This window comes from Saccostrea cucullata, unplaced genomic scaffold (assembly GCF_032062105.1).
Source record: "Saccostrea cucullata isolate Sc308-1 unplaced genomic scaffold, CSIRO_AGI_Scuc_v1 ctg1165, whole genome shotgun sequence".
Lineage (NCBI taxonomy): Eukaryota > Metazoa > Mollusca > Bivalvia > Ostreida > Ostreidae > Saccostrea > Saccostrea cuccullata.
This window is the reverse complement of record NW_026920569.1, coordinates 113981-138151: the sequence shown is the minus strand read 5'-3', so window position 1 is coordinate 138151 and position 24171 is coordinate 113981. Positions and strand designations below refer to the sequence as shown.

The 24171-nt window shown below is 34.7% G+C and overlaps 3 protein-coding genes and 1 long non-coding RNA gene across 5 annotated transcripts; 2 read left to right on the top strand and 2 right to left on the bottom strand.

The window, feature by feature from the left end:
- Positions 1-3707: 3707 nt before the first annotated feature.
- Positions 3708-8517, bottom strand: LOC134251292 (uncharacterized). Of its 2 annotated transcripts, XR_009988707.1 has the most exons (4): positions 8329-8517; positions 7563-7694; positions 5248-5379; positions 3708-3907 (listed from the first exon to the last, which is right to left on the bottom strand). It is a non-coding gene; the product is annotated as an uncharacterized LOC134251292 (long non-coding RNA). The 2 variants fall into 2 exon arrangements; XR_009988706.1 differs by lacking the exons at positions 7563-7694; positions 8329-8517 and adding an exon at positions 6009-6174.
- Positions 8518-9868: 1351 nt separating this feature from the next.
- LOC134251180 (UPF0764 protein C16orf89 homolog) lies at positions 9869-15081 on the top strand. The gene is made up of 7 exons (XM_062733560.1): positions 9869-10148; positions 11733-12042; positions 12165-12276; positions 13438-13591; positions 13683-13944; positions 14531-14583; positions 14960-15081. The coding sequence occupies exons 1-7, from the start codon at positions 9884-9886 to the stop codon at positions 15037-15039; spliced, it is 1236 nt and encodes a 411-aa protein (XP_062589544.1). The 5' UTR covers positions 9869-9883; the 3' UTR covers positions 15040-15081.
- A 3501-nt stretch (positions 15082-18582) lies between these two features.
- Positions 18583-20536, bottom strand: LOC134251196 (uncharacterized). Its single transcript, XM_062733584.1, has 2 exons — positions 20143-20536; positions 18583-19769 (listed from the first exon to the last, which is right to left on the bottom strand). Exons 1-2 carry the CDS (start codon positions 20534-20536, stop codon positions 18583-18585), a joined length of 1581 nt encoding a protein of 526 aa, XP_062589568.1.
- Positions 20537-21481: 945 nt separating this feature from the next.
- On the top strand, positions 21482-22309 carry LOC134251173 (uncharacterized). Its single transcript, XM_062733546.1, has one exon. It carries the CDS (start codon positions 21489-21491, stop codon positions 22035-22037), a length of 549 nt encoding a protein of 182 aa, XP_062589530.1. The 5' UTR covers positions 21482-21488; the 3' UTR covers positions 22038-22309.
- The last annotated feature ends 1862 nt before the right edge of the window (positions 22310-24171 follow it).

The window sequence follows — 24171 nt, the reverse complement described above, 5'->3', positions numbered from 1 at the left end:
AAAACAATTTCATCTCTGTATCTAGAGCTCTCTCTACAGTACTTGAAAACTTATCCCAAAAGTCAGACCCAGAGTTGGGAGGTCTGTAGATGACTCCAACCAAAAACTTTTGATTTTGTGATTGGATCTCTGCCCATAAAATTTCAATATCAGAAAAATTTAAATCATTTCTAACTTTAAAATTTAATCTAGTTGAAATATACAGTGCAACTCCTCCACCATATCTATTTCTGTCTTTTCTAACTGGTTGATAATAACCATCAAGTGAAAGATTACTATTGTCAATACTCTGATCTAAGTGAGTTTCAGTAATGGCAATTATATCATTCCCTGAAAATTCATTTCTAATAATATCAAGTTTAGGGGGTAAACTGCATACATTGTTGTGCACAATACTTATGTGTTTTTTATAATCTGCTGGACCTGGGTTTGTTTCCACACATCCACATATTAGTAATATTGTAATCACAATGATATTAAAGTGATTATTTGAAATATTGAAGATTTTTATGAAATAATAAACAGGATACTGTTCACATTTTTGGTATTTGTTACTAATCAATGAAAAAATATTTGAACTGACATCTCTAGCTACATGTAACTGGAGGATAATGAAATGAAGTATAGTGTGCAAGTAATCATGGTAATAAGCTGGAACATAACTAAATGGAAAAAAATAAAACAAAACTAAATGAAATTCAAACAAGAATAAATTTGTACTACACACACATGCAGACACATCTGTAGATTACACTTATAGATACATGTACTCATTTTCAGCTCACCTAGCTAAGCTAAAAGCTCAAGTGATCTTCACTGATCCTCCGTTGTCTGTCCCTCCATCTGAAAACTTTTCTTATTTTCAACTCTAGAATCCACTGGGTCAATTTTAACCAAAGTCGGTACAGAGCATCCTAAGGGTGAAGGGAGGTAAAAATTGTTTAAATGAATGGCCTTCCCTCTTACAAGGTTAGATAATCAAGAAAATAAAAAAAATAGGGTAGGGTCATTAAAAAATCTCAAGAACCACTGTGCAAGAAAAGCTGAAACTTATGTGGAAGTATCCTGAAGTATTGAATCTAAATTATTGAAATTGTAACTCTTGAAGGTAGGGTTGGATCAAATAAATATTACAAGGGGCGATCTGTCGAACAGGGGGACGGGCGTGACTCAGGTGAGCGTTGTGGCCCATAGGCCTCTTATGAAACGATGTTGCCTTGGGTGGGTAGAAGTTTTCTGTACATTTCAAGATACTAAATTTATTTTAAGATTTCAAGATACTAAATCTATTTTACAATTTCAAGATACAAAATTTATTCTACAGTTTTGGTCCGAATATATAGATTTTTATTTTAAATTTTAAATGCCTTTTCTACAGGTTTGGTTATAATTAATTCAGGAATGCTTATTAATTTGTAAGTTTCAAGGAAATATATTTCCTCGTGTTACATTTTATTAATAGTGTTCCCATGGTTAAATTTCTGTCGATGATGTGAATAATTGATCGAAACAAGATGTAAGCACTGATTAAAAATGAGTTATTATAATGACAAACAAGCCATGGCTTAAAAAGCTACAAAAACTAATCATCATAAATCGTGCGTGAGATCGACTGTATCGTAATAGCAAGATGTTCTGCTCTTTTCTATAAGCAGTTGATACAGACAAGCTCATGTAAAAAAAGTGAAAATAACAACCTGGGTCTGCCGTCATAAAACTTTGAGAATTCTCAAAAAAAAATTCTCAACTCAACTCGAGAATTACTCAGCTGAGAATTTGAGAATAAAAGAATGTATTTTTATTTTTCTCAACTTTTTTACGACGGCCGCTGAGTCTGAGAATTTTGGATTTGAGAAAATTCTCAGACTTGAGAGCATTCTCAGACTTAAGTATATTTTATGCTAGCGGACCCTGGGTCATGTTTAAATGATTAAAAAGAATAAGCACCGCGTAGTTTTAAATTTTTTTAATTCAAAGTTTCACAAAAATGGGATTTGATGTGAAAAATGTTCATATTGATTAATAAGAATGGTTTCAAAAGGGCTGGTTTTTAAACATCACAGAAGGTTTACAATTTCTATATATTCTAGAAATTGAATATTTGCATCATTTGCAATTAAATTCGGCCAAAAAGTTATATATCGATCCAGGCATCCATTTTTTGTATGTATCATCTGTGTATATGGCGTATCTGAACTAAAAACAAAATACGAGATTGAGTGTATAGATTTACATATTTTACGAGGGCCGTTCAAAAATTACGCGGACTTGTTGCACAGAAGAAATATTTGACGACATAATCGGGCAAAATTTCACAAATAATATAAAAGAATCTTTACTTATATGGTCTTCAAAATTTCATATCAAAATGTTATGAATTGGTATTAATTTTGAGTGATTTTTCATTACATACCATTAAGTCACGGCGCAGCAAAATCTTCGACGTCACAAGCATTATAAAAAAATATGTGATTGAGCTTTCATTTCCTCAACATTTTCCCTTGAGTACCTGTGTAGTTTGAGTTACCTATCTACTTACTATCAAAACACCATTTCTTGTCAAGCTTAACATCTATTAAACAAGTAAAGAATATTCTTTTTTTTTTGTTTTAAAAACCAAAAACTATAGATATTTATGAGATATAGTGTGATATTGGTTACTCTCAATCACGTTCTTTGCAGTCCGGATAAAGTTAACTTTTCATCTATAATCTTCATTTCCGTCCATCCGTATAGCCTTTTTACAGAGGTCTAACCGTCTAAAATTTCAATTTGCTATTTGTGGGCGAATGTCACAAGTAGCCTAGTTTACTACATGTTTTATCATGCATATTTTGGATCTATGTTGCCGATATCTCGAGCAATACACATATTTTAACAAAAGTGTGGTGCGCCGTCAATTCAGGAGACGTCATTTTCACAGTCGTTTTCACGGGAATCGCATCAGAGAAAAATCACTATATTTCTGTTAGTACTTCAAATATTACGTCCGAAATCTAAATACATAATAATAGATCAATTTACAGGTATATTTAAGAAAATTGTTGAAAAATATCGCGAATTTTAGAAAATCAGTGCGTTTTTTTTTTAATCCGCATGCTTTTGCTTCAATTTTTTTTGTCGTGCGCCGTACCTCTCCATCAACGATATCAACATACCGATAATTTTAGTAGAATTTTTTCAAAATACAGAAATTTTGTCCAAAATTTATTGGAATCTTTAAGATACATATGTCTGTGAAATTTTATAACTATATGACGTCTGTAAGAGTAAATAATAGCACAGTCCGCGTAATTTTTGAACGGCCCTCGTATATATACCTACGTTCAAATTTATTTACGGGGCAAGGGTGGGGCCAAAATGGCCGACCCAAGTTTTACATAGGAATATATAAGAAAAATCTTTAAAAATCTTCTTCTCCAGTACCACTGGGCCAGGAAAGATGAAACTTAAGTGGAATCATCCTCAGGTAGTGTGGATTCAAGTTTGTTCAAATCATGACCCCCGGGGCTAGGGTGGGGCCAAAATGGCCGACCCAAGTTTTACATAGGAATATATAGGAAAAATCTTCTTCTCCAGAACCACTGGACCAGGAAAGATGAAACTCATGTAGAATCATCCTCAGGTAGTGTATAGATTCAAGTTTGTTCAAATCATGACCCCCGGGGCTAGGGTGGGGCCAAAATGGCCTACCCAAGTTTTACATAGGGATATGGGTACAGTCCACTAATTGTTTTCCCATAGGCGACAATGTTAACGTTTCGTCTCATAGCGATGTCCCTAATTTTCGTTCAGAAATGAGTGACCCCTCAAATCAAAGCACATCAACTTGTCTTTCCTTGGTTAAAATCTCGAGGTGGCATGTCAGATTCGTTTTCCGGCAAAATGCGTCTGTCTGCGGGAACCTCTAAAAATGAAAGTGAAAGTAGGGGAATTTCAGAGTTCTCACTGGCGTTATAATACACAAAATAATTCGGCTGATCTTCTTGATAAATTACATTTGCCAAGCTTTTTTGGTAGGAAAGATATTTCTTATCAACAAGCGTGAGGCTCAGTTCAGTACATCTGCCCAATTTTTTTTATGCTAGTCTGCAAATTAAGGAACTTGTAATTTTTTCTGCACTACTTTCTTCTCCTACCGATTCTAAAAATAATTAGTGGGATGTACCCAATATGAAAAAGCATTTTATTGATTTGACAATATTTTACACTGTTTGTCAATCTAGAGCATAAGAAGAGACATCATGCCAAGTTTCATGAAAATTCAACCATTAATTAAGATTTTACAGCATTTACAGTTCTATGTGTAATATCCTTAAAAAATGCTCCAATCTAGCCAAAACTGCACCCAAGTTTTAAGTCAAATTTTAGCCTATTAACACAATTATACTTTTCTTATTCACCTTCATATCTTTAAATACATATAGTCAAATCATAATCAAGCACTTAATTGGGTCAATTTCACTTATTTTAAAAAATAAATCTATTTCCGCACAAAATATGACCATTTTTCACCCTATTATTCAAAGTTTCTCCACAAATGACAAAAAAATGAAGTTACCAAATACCCCGAAAGTAGTAAAATAAGAAAGTACTGATTATTTCCTGTCCATTGATGTATCATTCAAGAAATTTGGTCTATGAATAAAAAAGTTATAAGCCTTTACACTCCTATATAGAATCATTTGTTTCAAAGCAATTTTTATGCCAATGCAAATTTACTCATCTATGACGTCACAATGACATCATAATAATGGATAGCTCAATACATGTGTATCATCACTTTTCCCGTACTTTTCATTTAAGACAAAATCAGTGCTAATACATGTATATTCATAAAAGTAAAATTATAAGGTTTTGCAGATTAAATAAATAATCTACTAAAATTGTTTTGTTTCCATGGTAACCAGTTTGTAATTTGTAGGAAAATGAGACAAAGTTTTGAATTTCCGGACAAATCGCTTAATTTTGACAGTCAAATATTTATGAAATTTCAATTCTTATATCCGTTTAATCTTAATAATGCATAATTCACAAAACAATGATGTATATCTAATTAATTAAAAATTTTTAAATAAGAAAAGAAAATCAATATGAGCTGCAAAATGTATATAGCAGTACATGTACAGATTAGTTATAGATTAATACTTTCACATTCTAATCACCTATTCAATATGTACATTTCCTCGCCCCCACCCCCACTCCCCACTTCAATTATTTATTTTTTTTTAGAAAACTTTAACTTACACATTTTGCCGACTGTCACATTTTGCTGGTGATGTTTCAAGATGTATTCAAATGGGTGTGTATTTGCTGGCCAATAATTTTAAACACCATCTGCATGAACCTCATGGTTTTCCTGTACCAATCGCCATGAACCTAAAAAAAAAATCAATGAAATAAATGGCACAATATCACATTTGCAGACAGACAGACACACAGACATTCAATGATTACAATTTGACTATATTTCTTTTATGTCCATAACTTGAAATTAATTTTAAATGATGAATTTGTTCCCACTTGAAATCACACTGTTTACATTGGTAATTAAGTTATAATTAATTCAGCAGAATAGGTAAAAAGCATGTTTTACTGACAATAATTGTACTTTCAACAAATACATGTAATGCAATTGCTAAAAAATATGAGAAAAAATCAGTTAATTTGCATGTTCACACACATCGTTTAACTCCTAGACAGCTGTACCCAGCTTGACCGCGCAACTGATCTGAAATAATGTATGTCACATACGTGACGTGTCGATCATCATCTTCCAAAAACATTAAAGCAGTATGAAACAATGGGCGATACATGTACGAGGATGTTGACTGTTCCTTGGGGGGGGGGGGGGGGGGGGTTCTAGACACTTAATTTATGAATCAATTTGATTGAAAATGTGTATGAACAATATAAGAATTGTTTTTTTTCATAAATTTGAACAATTGAAAATATTAGAAAACACCAACTTTGAAATAAATTCAAGATCTATAACATCTTTCACTTACTTATAGGCTTCCCAATATGGGTACAGTCCACTAATTGTTTTCCCATAGGCGACAATGTTAACGTTTCGTCTCATAGCGATGTCCCTAATTTTCGTTCAGAAATGAGTGACCCCTCAAATCAAAGCACATCAACTTGTCTTTCCTTGGTTAAAATATCGAGGTGGCACGTCAGATTCGTTTTCCGGCAAAATGCGTCGTCTGTCTGCGGGAACCTCTAAAACTGAAAGTGAAAGTAGGGGAATTTCAGAGTTCTCAATGGCGTTTTAATACACAAAATAATTCGGCTGATCTTCTTGATAAATTACATTTGCCAAGCTTTTTTGGTAGGAAAGATATTTCTTATCAACAAGCGTGAGGCTCAGTTCAGTACATCTGCCCAATTTTTTTTATGCTAGTCTGCAAATTAAGGAACTTGTAATTTTTTCTGCACTACTTTCTTCTCCTACCGATTCTAAAAATAATTAGTGGGATGTACCCAATATGAAAAAGCATTTTATTGATTTGACAATATTTTACACTGTTTGTCAATCTAGAGCATAAGAAGAGACATCATGCCAAGTTTCATGAAAATTCAACCATTAATTAAGATTTTACAGCATTTACAGTTCTATGTGTAATATCCTTAAAAAATGCTCCAATCTAGCCAAAACTGCACCCAAGTTTTAAGTCAAATTTTAGCCTATTAACACATTTATACTTTTCTTATTCACCTTCATATCTTTAAATACATATAGTCAAATCATAATCAAGCACTTAATTGGGTCAATTTCACTTATTTTAAAAAATAAATCTATTTCCGCACAAAATATGACCATTTTTCACCCTATTATTCAAAGTTTCTCCACAAATGACAAAAAAATGAAGTTACCAAATACCCCGAAAGTAGTAAAATAAGAAAGTACTGATTATTTCCTGTCCATTGATGTATCATTCAAGAAATTTGGTCTATGAATAAAAAAGTTATAAGCCTTTACACTCCTATATAGAATCATTTGTTTCAAAGCAATTTTTATGCCAATGCAAATTTACTCATCTATGACGTCACAATGACATCATAATAATGGATAGCTCAATACATGTGTATCATCACTTTTCCCGTACTTTTCATTTAAGACAAAATCAGTGCTAATACATGTATATTCATAAAAGTAAAATTATAAGGTTTTGCAGATTAAATAAATAATCTACTAAAATTGTTTTGTTTCCATGGTAACCAGTTTGTAATTTGTAGGAAAATGAGACAAAGTTTTGAATTTCCGGACAAATCGCTTAATTTTGACTGTCAAATATCTATGAAATTTCAATTCTTATATCCGTTTAATCTTAATAATGCATAATTCACAAAACAATGATGTATATCTAATTAATTAAAAATTTTTAAATAAGAAAAGAAAATCAATATGAGCTGCAAAATGTATATAGCAGTACATGTACAGATTAGTTATAGATTAATACTTTCACATTCTAATCACCTATTCAATATGTACATTTCCTCGCCCCCACCCCCACTCCCCACTTCAATTATTTATTTTTTTTTAGAAAACTTTAACTTACACATTTTGCCGACTGTCACATTTTGCTGGTGATGTTTCAAGATGTATTCAAATGGGTGTGTATTTGCTGGCCAATAATTTTAAACACCATCTGCATGAACCTCATGGTTTTCCTGTACCAATCGCCATGAACCTAAAAAAAAAATCAATGAAATAAATGGCACAATATCACATTTGCAGACAGACAGACACACAGACATTCAATGATTACAATTTGACTATATTTCTTTTATGTCCATAACTTGAAATTAATTTTAAATGATGAATTTGTTCCCACTTGAAATCACACTGTTTACATTGGTAATTAAGTTATAATTAATTCAGCAGAATAGGTAAAAAGCATGTTTTACTGACAATAATTGTACTTTCAACAAATACATGTAATGCAATTGCTAAAAAATATGAGAAAAAATCAGTTAATTTGCATGTTCACACACATCGTTTAACTCCTAGACAGCTGTACCCAGCTTGACCGCGCAACTGATCTGAAATAATGTATGTCACATACGTGACGTGTCGATCATCATCTTCCAAAAACATTAAAGCAGTATGAAACAATGGGCGATACATGTACGAGGATGTTGACTGTTCCTTGGGGGGGGGGGGGGGGGGGGGGGGGTTCTAGACACTTAATTTATGAATCAATTTGATTGAAAATGTGTATGAACAATATAAGAATTGTTTTTTTTCATAAATTTGAACAATTGAAAATATTAGAAAACACCAACTTTGAAATAAATTCAAGATCTATAACATCTTTCACTTACTTATAGGCTTCCCAATATGGGTACAGTCCACTAATTGTTTTCCCATAGGCGACAATGTTAACGTTTCGTCTCATAGCGATGTCCCTAATTTTCGTTCAGAAATGAGTGACCCCTCAAATCAAAGCACATCAACTTGTCTTTCCTTGGTTAAAATCTCGAGGTGGCATGTCAGATTCGTTTTCCGGCAAAATGCGCGTCTGTCTGCGGGAACCTCTAAAAATGAAAGTGAAAGTAGGGGAATTTCAGAGTTCTCACTGGCGTTATAATACACAAAATAATTCGGCTGATCTTCTTGATAAATTACATTTGCCAAGCTTTTTTGGTAGGAAAGATATTTCTTATCAACAAGCGTGAGGCTCAGTTCAGTACATCTGCCCAATTTTTTTTATGCTAGTCTGCAAATTAAGGAACTTGTAATTTTTTCTGCACTACTTTCTTCTCCTACCGATTCTAAAAATAATTAGTGGGATGTACCCATATATAGGGAAACCTTTTACAATCTTCTTTTCAAGTACTTCAAAGCTAGTATGATTTGTGATATTTATATGGAATCATCCTCAGGTAGTGTTGATTCTAGTTTGTTCAAATGATGAACGCCTGGAGGGGGGGTGCAGTAAATTCAAGCCTGATGTGCTCAGGTGAGTGCTGTGGCCCCTGGGCCTTTTGTTTTATTTGGCTTTATTACTTTCCGTGTCGAGAAAATGTCATGTTCAACGCAATTACAATACCCTGCGTTATTGTGACATACATGTTTTGCATTGTAGTGAAAAAAATAGGCATTTTTTCTTTTAAAGAAAGGGGAGAGGTTGAAACAGCCAGAGAAAGGGGAAACTAACAAGACCTTAAAAGAAGGGAGGGTCAATTTTCTATTTTGGACAATTAAAAATTTAAATAAAAAGGTGCAAAAAAGAAAACGGGGAGGGGGGGGCTCTTCTCTATGGAAGACCTTAATTTAACCTCTAAAAGAAAATGCCCGAGATGTTGTTTAGTTAGATGGCTGGAATTCCCATGGAAAATCCCACCAGAAATTAAAATGTAAACTCTGAGAAAGAAGGGTCCATATTCTCTGTTCCATCACCACGAGCCTAGATACAGTACATATATGTACCTAAAGACTAGTCTCTTTTTCTTCTAAAACAGATATTAAGTTATATTTAGAGTACGGTTTTCTTACGAAAGGAAAGAAAACTGGCTGGGTCATGTCACAATACAGTGATACATGTTCCATTATAATACTCATTTAAATAAAAAATACTACTTAGTATATCGTCTTTAATAGCACCTTTAACTTTTAAACATTTTTTTGGTTCCCAAAGTCTAAACAATAAGAATGTAAAAAAAAAATGAAAATTAAGTTTGTAGCTTTTTTTCCACGAATCCTTTTCATTCTACCGTGCGAAAAATTATTAGCTTTAGTTAACACAAAAACTTTTGAAATATTAATAAGCAAAAAACACCTTTGAAATATCAATAAACAAAAATCTTTGAAATATTGCACTTGGGACATGCCTTAGAGAGAAAAAATAAAATAATTTTTCAGTCGGAAGCTTTCATAATGTGCCTGTCCTATCGACGAGATAACGCGCTGATAACAATATTCCCTAATCTCGCTACCAACCACTCAAACCGCCATACTGTCATCATGATCAGGGCTATAGTTGTCGCCCTTAGTGTGCTGGGGGCCGCGGGCTTTTTGGCGGACCCTTACGACGGTCTGTTTGGGAAGGTTCTGTATAATGTGGAGAGACAGATTGCCTTTTTCAGTTCGGACTACAGCGATATCAACGTGGACGGATTATTCGGTCTGCGTATGGCTCAAGGTGCGTTTTGGAATTTTCATGTTAAATTTGACCTGGCGCGGATCTAAGCTGAAGGTATTTGGTTTTCTGACCCTCATTTAAAAGCTGTGTATTTTGAGAAACAAAGAAGTTTTTGATAGCAATATTTTTGAAAATATAAGAACCCTAGCTTTTACCACCCGTTCTTAATTAAATTAACACCAAGGTACGTTAAAAGTTTGGTAATATTTGGCAAAACAAGGTCAAACTCCAAGGTCAAGAGGTCGGATATGCTGTGAAGAAAAAAAACCCCTTACCACAAGGAAGACACTCATGAAATCCCTTCAAATCATGTAAAAGTTATGGTCGGGTTTTTACAGATAAACAGACAAACAGATGGATCGAACAACTGTATGTTGTTTTACCTCGCATTCGAGATTTTTTTTTCACTCATATAATATATATAGAGTAGCAGTCATAATGTTCAGTAAACCAGTGAATGGCTTTACATTAACCCTAGATACTCGGCACTTGGGGCGCATACTAGGCTATTGAGAAGCGAGGGTTCTGTATTGTGTCAACGCCTAAAGCAACTTGGAACCTCGGTTTTTAAGGTGAAATAATTTTATGAGCTGCATTTTGCTGGAAATATGTTTTTTTTAATTTGTATTTTAAACCTCTATGATCAAGTAGACTATAAAATAAAGCAGAAAAAAGACTACTACATGTATATACAATCCAAAACATAGTTTTAGATAAAACAAATCAATATTGTACAGGACAAGAATTTTATTTTGATTAATTCGAAGCTAATAAATAGTTCTTATATCGCAGATATGATCAACAGATGTTTATATTATCGTTTTTTTTCCGTTATTGATATAGTTATTTACAAAGAAGAAGCCAGGTACGGTTTCAATACAAGTCTTGCCCTGTGATTTTCTTAAAAATGAAACTGGTGTAAAAAATTAAAATTCTTCTTTGCAACAACAAATTCCGACATCAAAGTTACAGCTCATACTGCTTTAAACACAGATCGATGTAACACGGACCTCGAAAAAATATCAGAGGTGGGATCAGGTGCCGTGGAGGAGTGAGCATCCCCTGTCGACCGGTCACAACCTCCTTGTGCTCCCTGCCATGATCGGGAAAAAACTGGGTTTTTATATCCGAAGCTAATTCAGTGTTTTAATAATTGCCTGACAATAAGTATGAAACTTGACTTAATGGAAATTGTTTTTCCTCACAAGATACCCAACCGGTAATAGTATCGACCACAAAACTTTCGAAATGATGATTTCAAAGAAGACTGCTGTTATCCTTGTTTTATTAACTTATTTGTATAAAGCTTGTCTTGTTAAAGAATTGTTCATTGGTAGAGCATAATTTTGCGTAACGAATCAACTGAGAGATATAACCATATGAAGGTCAAATCAATTGAGAAACATAGCGGTAACCATATGAAGGTGATAAGGATATATTGCTACCTAAGAGGAAATAGATTCTATATTATATGAATTATGTCCCTCCTCCTTGCCAAGCAATTATTAATACCTGACTAAAAGTGTCTCGTTATAAATGAAAGACGAAGAGTTTGAGTTTGACCCTTGACGTGTTTGTCTGTAGGTCAGATTGTGGAGGCGGTAGAACAGTGTTATAAGACACCGGCCTGTGCTCGTCAGTATCTGTCAAAACTCAAGTCCATAGAGTCCCAAATAGGCGAGACCTCAGATAAGGCCCTCCCCTACGTCAAACAGTCTGACCCCGCCTATTACCAGCGATTCCTGCAGACCATCAGCAAGGCGTGGATACTCCCATATCAACCAATGGAATTTGACGAAACAGATCTGACAGCTGTCACTCTCGGGACAAACTCCACCTATAACGAGGATTACGGAGATGCTTGTTACGCCAGGGTCATGGGAACGTTTGACAAGTGAGCAACCTTAAGATCTCGGGCTAAGAGGAAAAGTTGGAGAAAGAAATTAGTTCTTGGCTTAGAATTTTTCGTTCCAGTAAAGTTAACTCGTATTTCAGATTCTTTTTAATCATTTGTAGAAATCTCCCTCGTTGTACTATGACCCCTGAATGCTGGAAGTTCATGACCTCAGAAAACACATCGAAGTACGCCATCACGCACCAGTTACTCTATTTCATCGTCATTGAGCACGTAAGTCGATACCGGCAAAAGTTATACAGGCAGAGAGCATGGTTTGTAAAATAACTTTTCACTTAGAAAGTACATTTATTGAAGTATGACGGATTTGTGATAATATCTACATCACATCACATCAACCCCATGGAATCAGTTCCCATATAATGACTGGATATTCACATCATAAACCAAAGTTAAAAAAAAAAACACACATTAAGAATTAACACGATCGATCTCAATAAGTTTTAAATTGTTAAATATTTATTATGAAATTAGCAACATCGCCTTTAGAAGCAACAGTTGATTAAAAGACCTTTTAATTACTGATCGAATGAATTATCAGTTGTTCATGGAAGAGTGTGTAATTGAAGGATTTAACTACGCATGTAATAAAAAGAAAACGAACGGTATTCATCAATAATTGTTCAATTTAATAATATAAATTGAGAGAAGAACAATCAAGAGCATATGAAAACATGAAAGGTGTGATTAGGTGCCTTGGAGAAGTAAGCATCCCCTAATTGGTAACTCTCGCCCCAATATTGTTTCATCATCGAGTATATAAACGTAGAAATCCAAAGTCAATTGAGCCTTGCTTAATTGTATGAAAGACGTCAGTCATCTTTGCATTATATGTATTGTACTCTTAACATTATAACATTTGCGAAAGACCATCGATCGACCATTTGCAGAATGTCAACTTGAAACGAAACTGTATTATCCACTTGTTTGTCAATAGTCTCTCTCATTTTTTATTAGTGCTTTTGCGTATTGAATCAGCTGACAGTTATATATATTTGTCATTTATATCGTTCACTAGCAAAACACCACAATGATTAAGATTTATTCAAACTCATTTGTTTGTGCAGTGCAATTTATATAGTATTTTTTATTGGCAAGGTCATTATCGCTAGTCAAGGTCGAATATTCTCTGGTCAGCCTATTAAACTAAAAAGTGCGGGAAATCCCAATGAGTCTCGCCTTTGGCCAGCCAAGGTGTGCTAACACACACACACAAATTTTTTTATAAATTGCTGAGAAATGTACACAATAAATTGATGAGAAATGTACAAGTTTCGTCGGCTCGCAGTTTTGTTACACTACAGTGATACAATCACGTCAAAGCCTTCTAATAGTCAAAACAACCGACTAATTTGAAACCATTTTTACCCGTAGGTAGGATGTCTAAAGCAGGTAGAAAAGGATTTACACGGACACAAAATCAGAGATGTGCAGACGCGCATGTGCAAAAAAATCTACAAAGAGGCTCAGACTTTGGTTAAGAACGGAAACGTGAAATCAATCAACCAAGACCTCTTCCTGGAGCAAAGTGGGTGCTTTTATAAAGTTTCTGTACATAAAATACTTTTAGGTTTCAATAGATTGATGTTGTAATTTAGTTGTGGTTCGTTCTTGAACAGCTGTTTTGTGTGGACCTTTGGGATATGAAAGTTTTATGCGAGAGGATTGGATGAAAATAGTTCTGCGCTGGTTAGATGCCCGTGTCGGCTGCTTCAGGATGACCTTGGACGATCTTGAGCAATTGACCGACCAAATGGTGAATGATGTCTACAAGAATCTCAATGTTTCCCACGCGACTTACGAGAAAGCCAAATTACAGGCGGAAGAGGAATCCAAAGAGTCATTCGAAAAAGAGGAGGCGAAGGAACTTAAGGAGGAGGGGTAAGACTTGTACACTCTATATATATCGGGTGTATAAGTTCTACATGTCATAAGAATTCGTCTATTATTTGAATTCATGACGAACTTCTTATAATGTTGTATAAAATTCATCTCTCTTTTTTCATATGGAACTTTCTTGCCACCAAACACAAAGACTCGCAGAGCATTAAAATTTATAATACATATATTTACATCCACTGAATATTTTTCTTTATTTCTTATGAAACCCATTGCGTAAAAAACTACATTAGGCATATCAAACAAATTTCTTGATCAGTTAATAAATTACAAAGACGTTATCATTAACACAATAATTAATATATTTAATCCTACTTAAAAACAGATATAAATATACGCGGGTTATGTATTTTTTCTGCAACAGCTGCTTCCGTTCATTCCAGTAACTACAAACAAAGAAAGCATTTTATTGTTTAATTAAAAATACATTCACTCAAACAAATAATTAATAAAGTACAGAGTTATCTTTCCTAATTTAAGAGAAGACATCCTTAACATTAAAAGGTTCTTTCGTATAATAATATTGGACAAAGTGAACTTCCTTTAATTAAACTGAATATTGAAACAGGTTGGCGTCCGGTCCCACGATGAGGAAACTAATGAGAGAGAAGGGAATGAAAGGTATAACCAGTTCTATCACAGTTATATTAATAGATATAGGGTTTTTTTGTAAATCTTTAATGTTCACTTATATGGATTGCAAAGTACAAGAGCTTAAATAATTTGAAATTTAAGTTTAAAATTAATTTGATGTCAACTTTTCTTTATCTGTCTGTCTATCTGTGTGTGTCTGTCTGTCTGTTTACTTCTCCGCTCTGTTCCTTCTTTTGATCGTGATAAAAACAAATCATCGATCGCTTGTCCCTGGTTTAACTGATTTTATTTTATACATAATATAATGCTTTTGTAAAAATGTAGAAGATTACGAGAAAAACCACCTTAGATTTTAATTTGGCATGAGAACGATTCATATGAAAAGCTTGTTTTTCTTTTTTAGATGACTGTCTGGCTCACACTTCCGGTCTAGGATTCGGGGTTTACGCCACATATCTCAATTACCTCATTCTACATATGTAACATTTTATTTCGTTTAGAAATAAAAAAAAATCCTCTATTTTGTGTATTTTATGGTTCTTGACAAATAATTCTTTGATCAGCTCCAGTGAACAAATAATGCAGTCTCAACTTTGTCAGTAAAAACAAAAAAATTCCTATAGTATTTGTTTCCATTTTTAATTTTATTATTATTATTTTTTTTTTTTTTTGATATATAATTATAATAGTAAGAATGGTATTCTTGATTGTAAAACAAACGCATTTCTTCTTGATCAATCACACACAAGAAATTGGGGAAAAGAAAATTAATGATTCACGGGCTTTGAACCCCTAACCATTAATCTATATCGCTTATCAGGGTACCGGAAAATCACCAATTTTCGTGGGGTTTAATTTTCATTGTTTTCCAGCTATCATGAGATCCATGAATTTTATGTTTACCACGAAATGTGATATTCCTAATGATAATCTATACCTTTACAACATTTCTGTTTGGACATAATCTGTGTCAAGTGGAGATAACTTTCACTTGATCCTGACTCACTTGTTTAGCGTATTAATTTTTTTTACCGATTTTGATCACACGTATGGTCTGTGCGTTTGTTCATCCTTTCTCTCCCGTTATCAGGGCATTGTTACATTTATATGATACACCTTATAGTTAGTTGGCCCGTTATCTATTTGATATAACCTACACCCGATAGACGGTCATATATAGATGGAGCAGGTACTGCAAATTAAGGTGAGAATTTAATTTTGATTTATACGAAACTTTATAATAGATATAAAATACTGAAGACAATGCTTTGGATAAATTAAGTTTAATGGAGCTTTGGTCGTTTAATATGTTTTAATGATACAAAAAAAAACAATAGAGTGAAATGCTACGATAAAATTTACTACCGAATAAATGTCCACCCATTTAGACACACATACCCACAACAAGGGTCAAATGGAGAAGAAAATTTAGACTAGGAAACAAATTACTATGATATATGATTAAAAGGTAACGATGGGAGCACACCCCACCACACCCCACCCCACCCCACCCCCACCACCCCCGATTTTTGAATATATTACTTTTCACTAATGGATGTGTTCAATGCAAGGCTGCCCCGTTTTGTACAATATACAGGTATGTAGTGAAATCGGGCAATACAAACGAAATTAACAAAAGTAGATAAGGAAAGAAAGTACTAGTAATCGTTAAATTTTACCTTTTAACAAAAAAAATCAATCATCACGCTATATCTAAGTGCTCATATACATGTATAATAATTTATGTGCAGCATCTGTCAGAATTTTCATTCCATCGACTTTATTATGTACAGAAATGAGTAACCTGAGTTTATGTCCTATTTTCTGGTTAAACAAAGAGGATTGATTTTAATAACCCCAATAAAAATTTACAATGATAGAATTTTATACTTCTCCAGATTATGATTTCACAACTGAACACAGTGAAAATCTCTCTCTCTCTCTCTCTCTCTCTCTCTCTCTGATATTCATTCAGATGTCTATCACCGGCCTCAGAGAAGCTTGAATCTTCTAAAAATCTAAACAACGATGCCATGTATACGTAGAATATCCATTACTAGAATATAGATTCACCAGATCAGGGTATGGGCGTTTGTGTTTAAACTTGAAATATCCGTTCCATTTAGGATCACCTGAGCTGAAGGCTGAAACAGGCTTTTCTGGTCGGAATTGTCCCTTTTTGTCCCCCGCTTTCGCGAAAGGGAGGAGACATTAAATCTCATTCGTCTGTCCGTCTCTCTGTCTGTCCATCTCTCCGTCCGTCACAAAAACTAACCTTGTCCATAACTTTTTATTAAGTGGAGCTATGACTTTTATATTTCACATGTGTTTGTGACAAGACCTTTCTTAAAGTACCACCAAATTTGACCTTTTAACCTTGGAGTTTGACCCACTTTTACATAAAAATTCCGAACTTTTACTTTGGCCATAACTTTTGAATGGTAAAAACTAGTTTCATATTTCACATATGTAATTCTTGTAGCAAGGCCTTTCATTAGGTACCCATAACCTTGACGTATTGACCTTGACCTTGGAGATTTCTGTACTTCTGAAAAAAACTTTAACCTTGGCCATAACTTTTGAACGGTAAGGGATAGGGCTTTCATACTTCAATTATATAATTCTTGTGAGAAGACCCTTAATTGGATACTAAGAACTTTTACCATTTGACCTTGACCTTGGAGTTTAACTTACTTTTAAAAAACAAACCTTGACCATAACTTTTAAAGGATTAGGGCTAAGGCTTTCAAGTTTCACATATTTAATCCTTGTGGCAGGAACTTTCATTGGATTTCAAGAATGACCTTGACCTTGGAGTTTGACCTACTTTTAATAAAAAATCTCTGGGTAATAATGAATTTAATTTTCATTTCAGAAAAGTTTAATCTTCGCTATGTTGCCATTAGGGGTCCTCAGTGTCTTTTTCCTTATATTGAGAAGAGATATGGCTTTCATATTTGACATGTGCATTACCTGTGACAAAATATTTCCCTGCATGCTATGATATGTGACCTATTGACCTTGACCTTCAGGATTGATTGTTAAATTTCTAAATGACATGATATGGCATTCATATTTTCAATCGTTGTTATTGTCATAAACATCTCGCTTTTTTACTCCAATACCACTGAACCAATTTCAACCAAACTTACCATAAAGCACTCTTTGCTGTGGCTTGCGTCTAAAAAAAGGGAAGGACGACAAGAAGGCTACAATGCCATCCTAAGGTGTCCGGATAGTGCGCGACTGTGAGTTGTGTGAAACTGTGTTAGCGCGACTGTGAGTTGTGTGGAGTTGTGTTAGACGTACGGCGTGTTGAAATGTTTGAAAGCGTGTTGTGCGTCATTGCGATTAAAAACGCGCTGTTGAGCTTCTGCAAATGACCTTAGACTGGAGACCATAAACTGAGAACAGACTTAAGTCAATTTTTTTGTTTTGTTTTGAATAGCTTGTCATTTATAATATATACCGCATCCAAAATTTGCAGGATTGTAAAATATTTCACTTATCAAACATGTGGTAAAATTTTTTTCTTGTAGTCAAAATTATTTTAAAAGTTATTATAGGATTAAACGTTCTTTTTTCAGAATTTATCGATGTGTAAACTCGCGCCTTTGTACTCACAAACTGAATAAAAGTGCGAAGCACTTTTATGTAAAGTTTGTGAGTACAAAGGCGCGAGTTTACACATCGATAAATTCTGAAAAAAGAACGTTTAATCCTTATAATTCCAATAATTCCTCGGCGTTAAAATTATTTCTCTTCGAAGCCTCCATACATTAAATGCTCCGCTTTTATATATGGCGTAGGAATACATTACGCCGCACTGTGTAAATAAAACGTAATCCTGGAGAACATTAATATAATTAACTTTAATATTCAAAACATACAATAAAACAAACGCATTAAACTTAACAAGTAATTTTTAAGTCAACAAACATCGGGAATATGATAAACAATTTTCCACAACCGTTTTGAATTATTCGTCCTTGACATGTTTAGTACGGAGAGCGTCAGTGGTTAGGCCTAATGGTTGAAGTGGAAGGTGCATTCCTTGAACATCGAGTAAGAGCCAAAACCTGTAAGAAGGCTGGATTCACGATTAATATTTAGGCTTTGATTTGCAACAAGAGCTGCAGGGGGTGGGCAGATTGGATCAGGTAGGCCTTGAGCAGGGACGACAGGTAAGTCTGGGTTTCTCTCTACACCGACTCCAGCAGCAACGCTTCCTAGAACGGAACTGATCATTTTTTTTTGTTGAACACTGGGGCGACGGCAATAGGATTTCAGAGACTCTTCACATTTGTGATCCGACATGAACATGATGTTCCTGTCTGTCAGTCCTGCGTCGCTCATAGCTGTTATGGAGGTTGTTCTCAAAGAATGTGCTGTGTATCTCTTTGTGGTAGCATTTTTACATATGTCTGGCATAAATGTAGTAAACTTTTTTGGTTTTACTGGAACATTTGAATACCAAATGTCGTGAGCTTCGGGATCCTCAGAATGCAGTGCATCTTTGTCACACTCATTGAATAAGGAGGTGGCTTTGGGGTCAGTTTTAGAGATGAATAATTTCATAGATTGGACAGGACAGGTTTCTTTTCCAGTAGCATACATGCGTTTGTCCTGTGCTTCCTCAGAGCTCCCATCTAACCCTCCTTGGTGGTTTTTTTGATGCGTCTCATGTGTAATGGTTATGTATTCTATGCCATTTTCATCCTTTTGAAATTTCAAGGACTGAAGTGATAATTGGTGGTGAAATTCACATCCCCGACTGACAAAGTGAATTGCCAAAAGGTACCAGATCCTGAATCTTAGCACTACCGGATTCTTTCCTGAAAGGTAGGTGTTTATTTTCATCATCAGGTCTTCATTAGGAATTGCACCATAGTGTTTTGTTGGTCTGGAGAGGCCTTGTTTAAGGTTGAATTTCAGCTTTGAACTGAGCATGGCATTTGAGCTTTTAAATTCAGTGTCCTTCACAATATCAATTTGTCTCCCTATGTCTTTTAAATATCTATTGATGGCCGCCCTTACATTTTTCATGGAATTTTTGTGGTATTCAGCTGCATGTTCCTGAGGCATCTTCTGCACACGACTACTCAAATTCTTTGGCTGTGCTTCTGCGTAGAATTTCCTCAAATTCTCATCTAATACAGGTGCAGAAATTGTATGTAAGTTTAAAACCTCATTCAGTCTTTCCATACACCATGCTGAAATATTATTGTTGATTATTACTTTTAATTTTTATGATTTTTTTCTTTATTAACATGTTAATTGTTTAACAATTAATTGGCAGTCTTTATAAGTTTACACTGTGCTATAATGTGTGCCGAGTCATCTGATTTAGTTTTTATTCATCAACACTGAAGAAGAGTACATGTATGTCACAATATTCAGGTTAAAACAGATTGTAGGCCAGTCTATAGAAACAATTCTTTGGCTTAAAATTTTCACACCTATCTATCCATAAATGTTCATGTTTTGATTTTCATTCTAATGTCAAAACTGACCATTGACTGGGTTGAATTGGTGAATTATGCATCAAAGTACAATCTGTTATTTTAATTTACAATATATTCTCACCATTAAAGACACCAATGCCCCATTTGGTATTTTTCTTTGTCGAGTTGCTGTATTGGTTAGTTTCAATCTCCAGCAGGTCCTGTTCCTGTAAGGTCTTGAATCTCTGAGCAGTAGTCACTTCTGAAATGCTGTCTGGTAGAGGCTGTAAATTTGTGTTTATGTGTGAGACTTCAGTACTACTACTAGGTTGCAGCTCAGTTTTTGTAACTGCTTCTAAAGTTTGGTCTTCTTGAATGTCTGTAACTGCATTCAAAAGCATCTCATCAAAACCTTGGACATCTGACTGGAGTACTTCTAGAAGACTAAGAACCTCTCCTGAATTCATATCCTCAGGTAAATTCAACTCGAATGTTACTGGGGGTGTTTCAAAACTTTCGTTTTCATCCGATTCCATTTTACATGTAATATCATGTAGTCTACATATGACGTCTAATGCAGACGATAAAATTTTCTTCTTTTCAAATTTTAAAATAATTTCTTTATTTAAGTAATTAAAAAGGCTTTTTAATATAATTTTTATTTTGTTAATTTAATATCAATGCAAATAAAAGGACTTTTACACAATCAAACTAACTAGAGAATCAACGAGAACATGGAGGCAGCCATATTGTTTATACTAGAAACAGGTCAATAAAGTAGTTCCGGCTGTAAAATTCATCGATGTGTAAATTCTTTTTCGAATCTATTCTTGTCCAATCAAAACACAGGAAATTAATGAATTTATTTCATATTGGAATTATATTGATTTGAAATTTTGACTTAAGTCTGTTCTCGGTTTATGGTCTTGGGGCCTGACCACCATATCACCCGCAAATTTAAAATGTTTATTTTTCTGTTTAATATATAGGCGTCGGAACCGGATGGGTTCCCAATTTTTTTTTTTTTTTTTTTTTTTTTTTTTTGCAACGATGAACATAATATGTAGGCTTAAGGCATTGAACATTGGGATTTACCTCCCCCCTTTTTCAATTAGCCACCCCCACATTCAATTTGCTTCCGACGCCCATGCAATGACTGCAAAAGTTATTCTTAATTGTTTAATTGTATTATTTTATTAAATGAATTTGCATTTGTTTTACCTGTATATTATATTATATAAATATTGTTAAACTGCCGTATCATTGGTTCAATGGTTCTGAACTTAAACTGATGGAAGGGCTGCTTTAAATGGATGACTTAAAAATAACCGGTTCTTACTTATTTATTGCTAATTAAATATGATTGATGCAATCGGTTTTCATAAGACATATAGAAAATAATTTAATGGTAACTATACACGTCATTTGAACTTAACAACGTATTGATACTTCATAATTCTGTCTTCTAAAATTTTACAGATGATCGAGATGGCATCGTGCGGCCGCTGGACGGTGCTGCTCTTGGTGGTTGTCATAGAAACAGTTGACCTCTTCTGTGATTGGTTGTTCTACACACAGGTCAAAGACAGCAGTGAATCTTACATTAAAAACCACGCCTACCTCCACTGGGTGATATTCGGAGTGGCTATTCTAGGGACCTTGACCTTTGTGTTTGAGGTCATCAATCTCGCCGTAGAACTCTTCAGGAAAGAAAAGAAATCTTGTTTAATGGCGGACACGGTTTCTATGTTATCTACGTGGGTTGAGGATGTTCCTCAGATTGCGGTGGCGTTGGCGATCGCCGCTAATTCTAAGAGTGTGGTTCACTGGATCCAGTACGTCAAGGCCGGGTGGGCGGTGCTAGAGGTCGCTGTCCGCGCCCTGGGTCAGTGTATCTACTGCTGTAGGATTTCCGACAGACCTCATCGCTCCACGGACTTTTTCGTCTCGCTCTGCAAGTTCCTGGCGCAGATTGTCGTTCTTGGATGTTCTGTTGGAATACTTCTGTGTCTATTACAGGAAAATCAAGGAAATTGAAAAATATTTATGTTTAATTATTTATTATCTTATCATCTAGCTGTTTCAACTTGTTAAGCCTCACTGCTTCCAATTATTCTATTGGAGACATATACATTTTATATGCTATAAATAATATATATTATTACAGAACTATTAGCTGGGGAAATGTGATATATTTTTTTCCCGGTGGAAGTACTTTCTCTTTGTCTTTGATTACAAAAAATATTTTTCATTTGTGGCGACACAAGTTATTTTGAACATTAAAGTTGCGTTTTTATGTTATTTATCATGTTGCAATAAATTGTTTTCTCTAACATTTTTTAGACAAAAAATACGTATATATTTAAAAAAAAACGTTTAAATCATAATTTCAAACACTGACGGATTTTTTTTTTCATGCAGAATAAATGCAATTGCTCTTGGTAAATCTTTTGCCGACAAATACTTTATCAAACATAACAATAAGTTAGAAATTTCTGTGGCCTCTGTAGTCTCCAAAAGTTTGGTCTCTACATAGGCGTCGGAACCGGGGAGGGGGGGGGGCTAGGGGGAGCCCCCCCCCTATACACACTTTTTTTGCAAGGATAAAAATTATATAGGCATTGAAAATTGGGGTTTACCTTTTTCTGTTGGTTTATTCCCTACTTTCAATTACCCCCGTCCGGTCACGGTAGCCTAGTGGTAGAACGTTCGCGGGAGGCCCGGGTTCGATTCTCGTTCTCGGCGCCGCGTCATACCTAAGACGTAAACAAAGGTAGTGACTGTTCCTTCGCCAAGCGCTCGGCACTAGAAGTGAAAGTCACGGGCCTTTCGGATATGACCTTAAAAACGTAGGTCCCGTGTCACGGTAGGCGTTGGCACGATAAAGAACCCTCACTGCTCAATGGCCCTGAGTGCCGAGTATAGGTCTAAATTTGAAGCCCTTCACCGGCATCGGTGACGTCTCCATATGAGTGAAAAATTCTCGAGAGGGACGTTAAACAATATACAATCAATCAATCAATTACCCCCCCTTTCAATTTGCTTCCAATACCCATGCTCTAAAACACTTTCAAGGATCTCAAAGGTCAATAATCGCTTAAATAATACCAATGGGTATACGACATCCTTCTCGCTTAGGCAAGTTAGTTAACCTTTACCTCGAGTGGTAGAGCACTGGACTCTGGACTGGAATGCTAGGCCTCTCGGTTTAAATCCATTTGCATGAATTTTACATCTTGAGCCCACATTGGGACCCGGGTAATCTCCGACAGGTGAACATGATTGCCTCCAGATGGGATTGAAATTGATTTTTGAATACTTTTTTGGGAGTTGAACTATGCTCAATCTCCCATGGTCATCACGCATTTAACATGCGCAGTAATTTGTGTTGATTATATAGAGCCGAAAGCGAGGCTACTGTTTCGACCGATTTACCCCGATGATCTTCAACAGAAAACATGCATAAACATCCGCCACAAGTAGTTCATGTCATTTTCTCGATCCTGAATTGATCTAAATTTTTTTTCATAATTTGAAATGTAAGTAAATGTAATGATAAAGTAATCTTATTTTGAATAGTAGATTTCGTTCAAAGTAAAAACTAAATTATAAAGAACCTCAAAAGTTTTTCGTTATGTAACTCACTTCTTCCCGACGCCCGACGGTCCCGGATTTTTAGCAATTTCTTTTTTACCGGCGCACAGAATTTATTCAAACTTTTCATGAACATTTTCTTGGTTTAAATGAATTCATTAATGCAAAAAACTTTAGGAAACATGCGTATTTATTACCAAATCAGCAGTAGCACCTGCCAAAACGGACACCCATGTTTTCGTAAAATCGCGATTAAAAAAAAACAAAATGAAGTATGTATTTTTTTTTTAATAAAAGGAAAACCTGATTTACATACCAGATAATTTGTACGCACACAAACTCTCACATATACCACTGTTTTTATGTTTGGTCATTACATATTTGTTTTTAACTTGGTATTGCTTTTTTCTTCACAATATTAAGAAAGATTAAGTTCTGACGTACTCCATGTATAATGTTCGTGTAATTGACATACATTTATATCCACAGAGAAGTTTTATATAACAAACCTGTTAACTCTTAAAAGGATGCTGTGTTAAAATCCACATTTTATCAACATTGATATTATTCCTGCGAA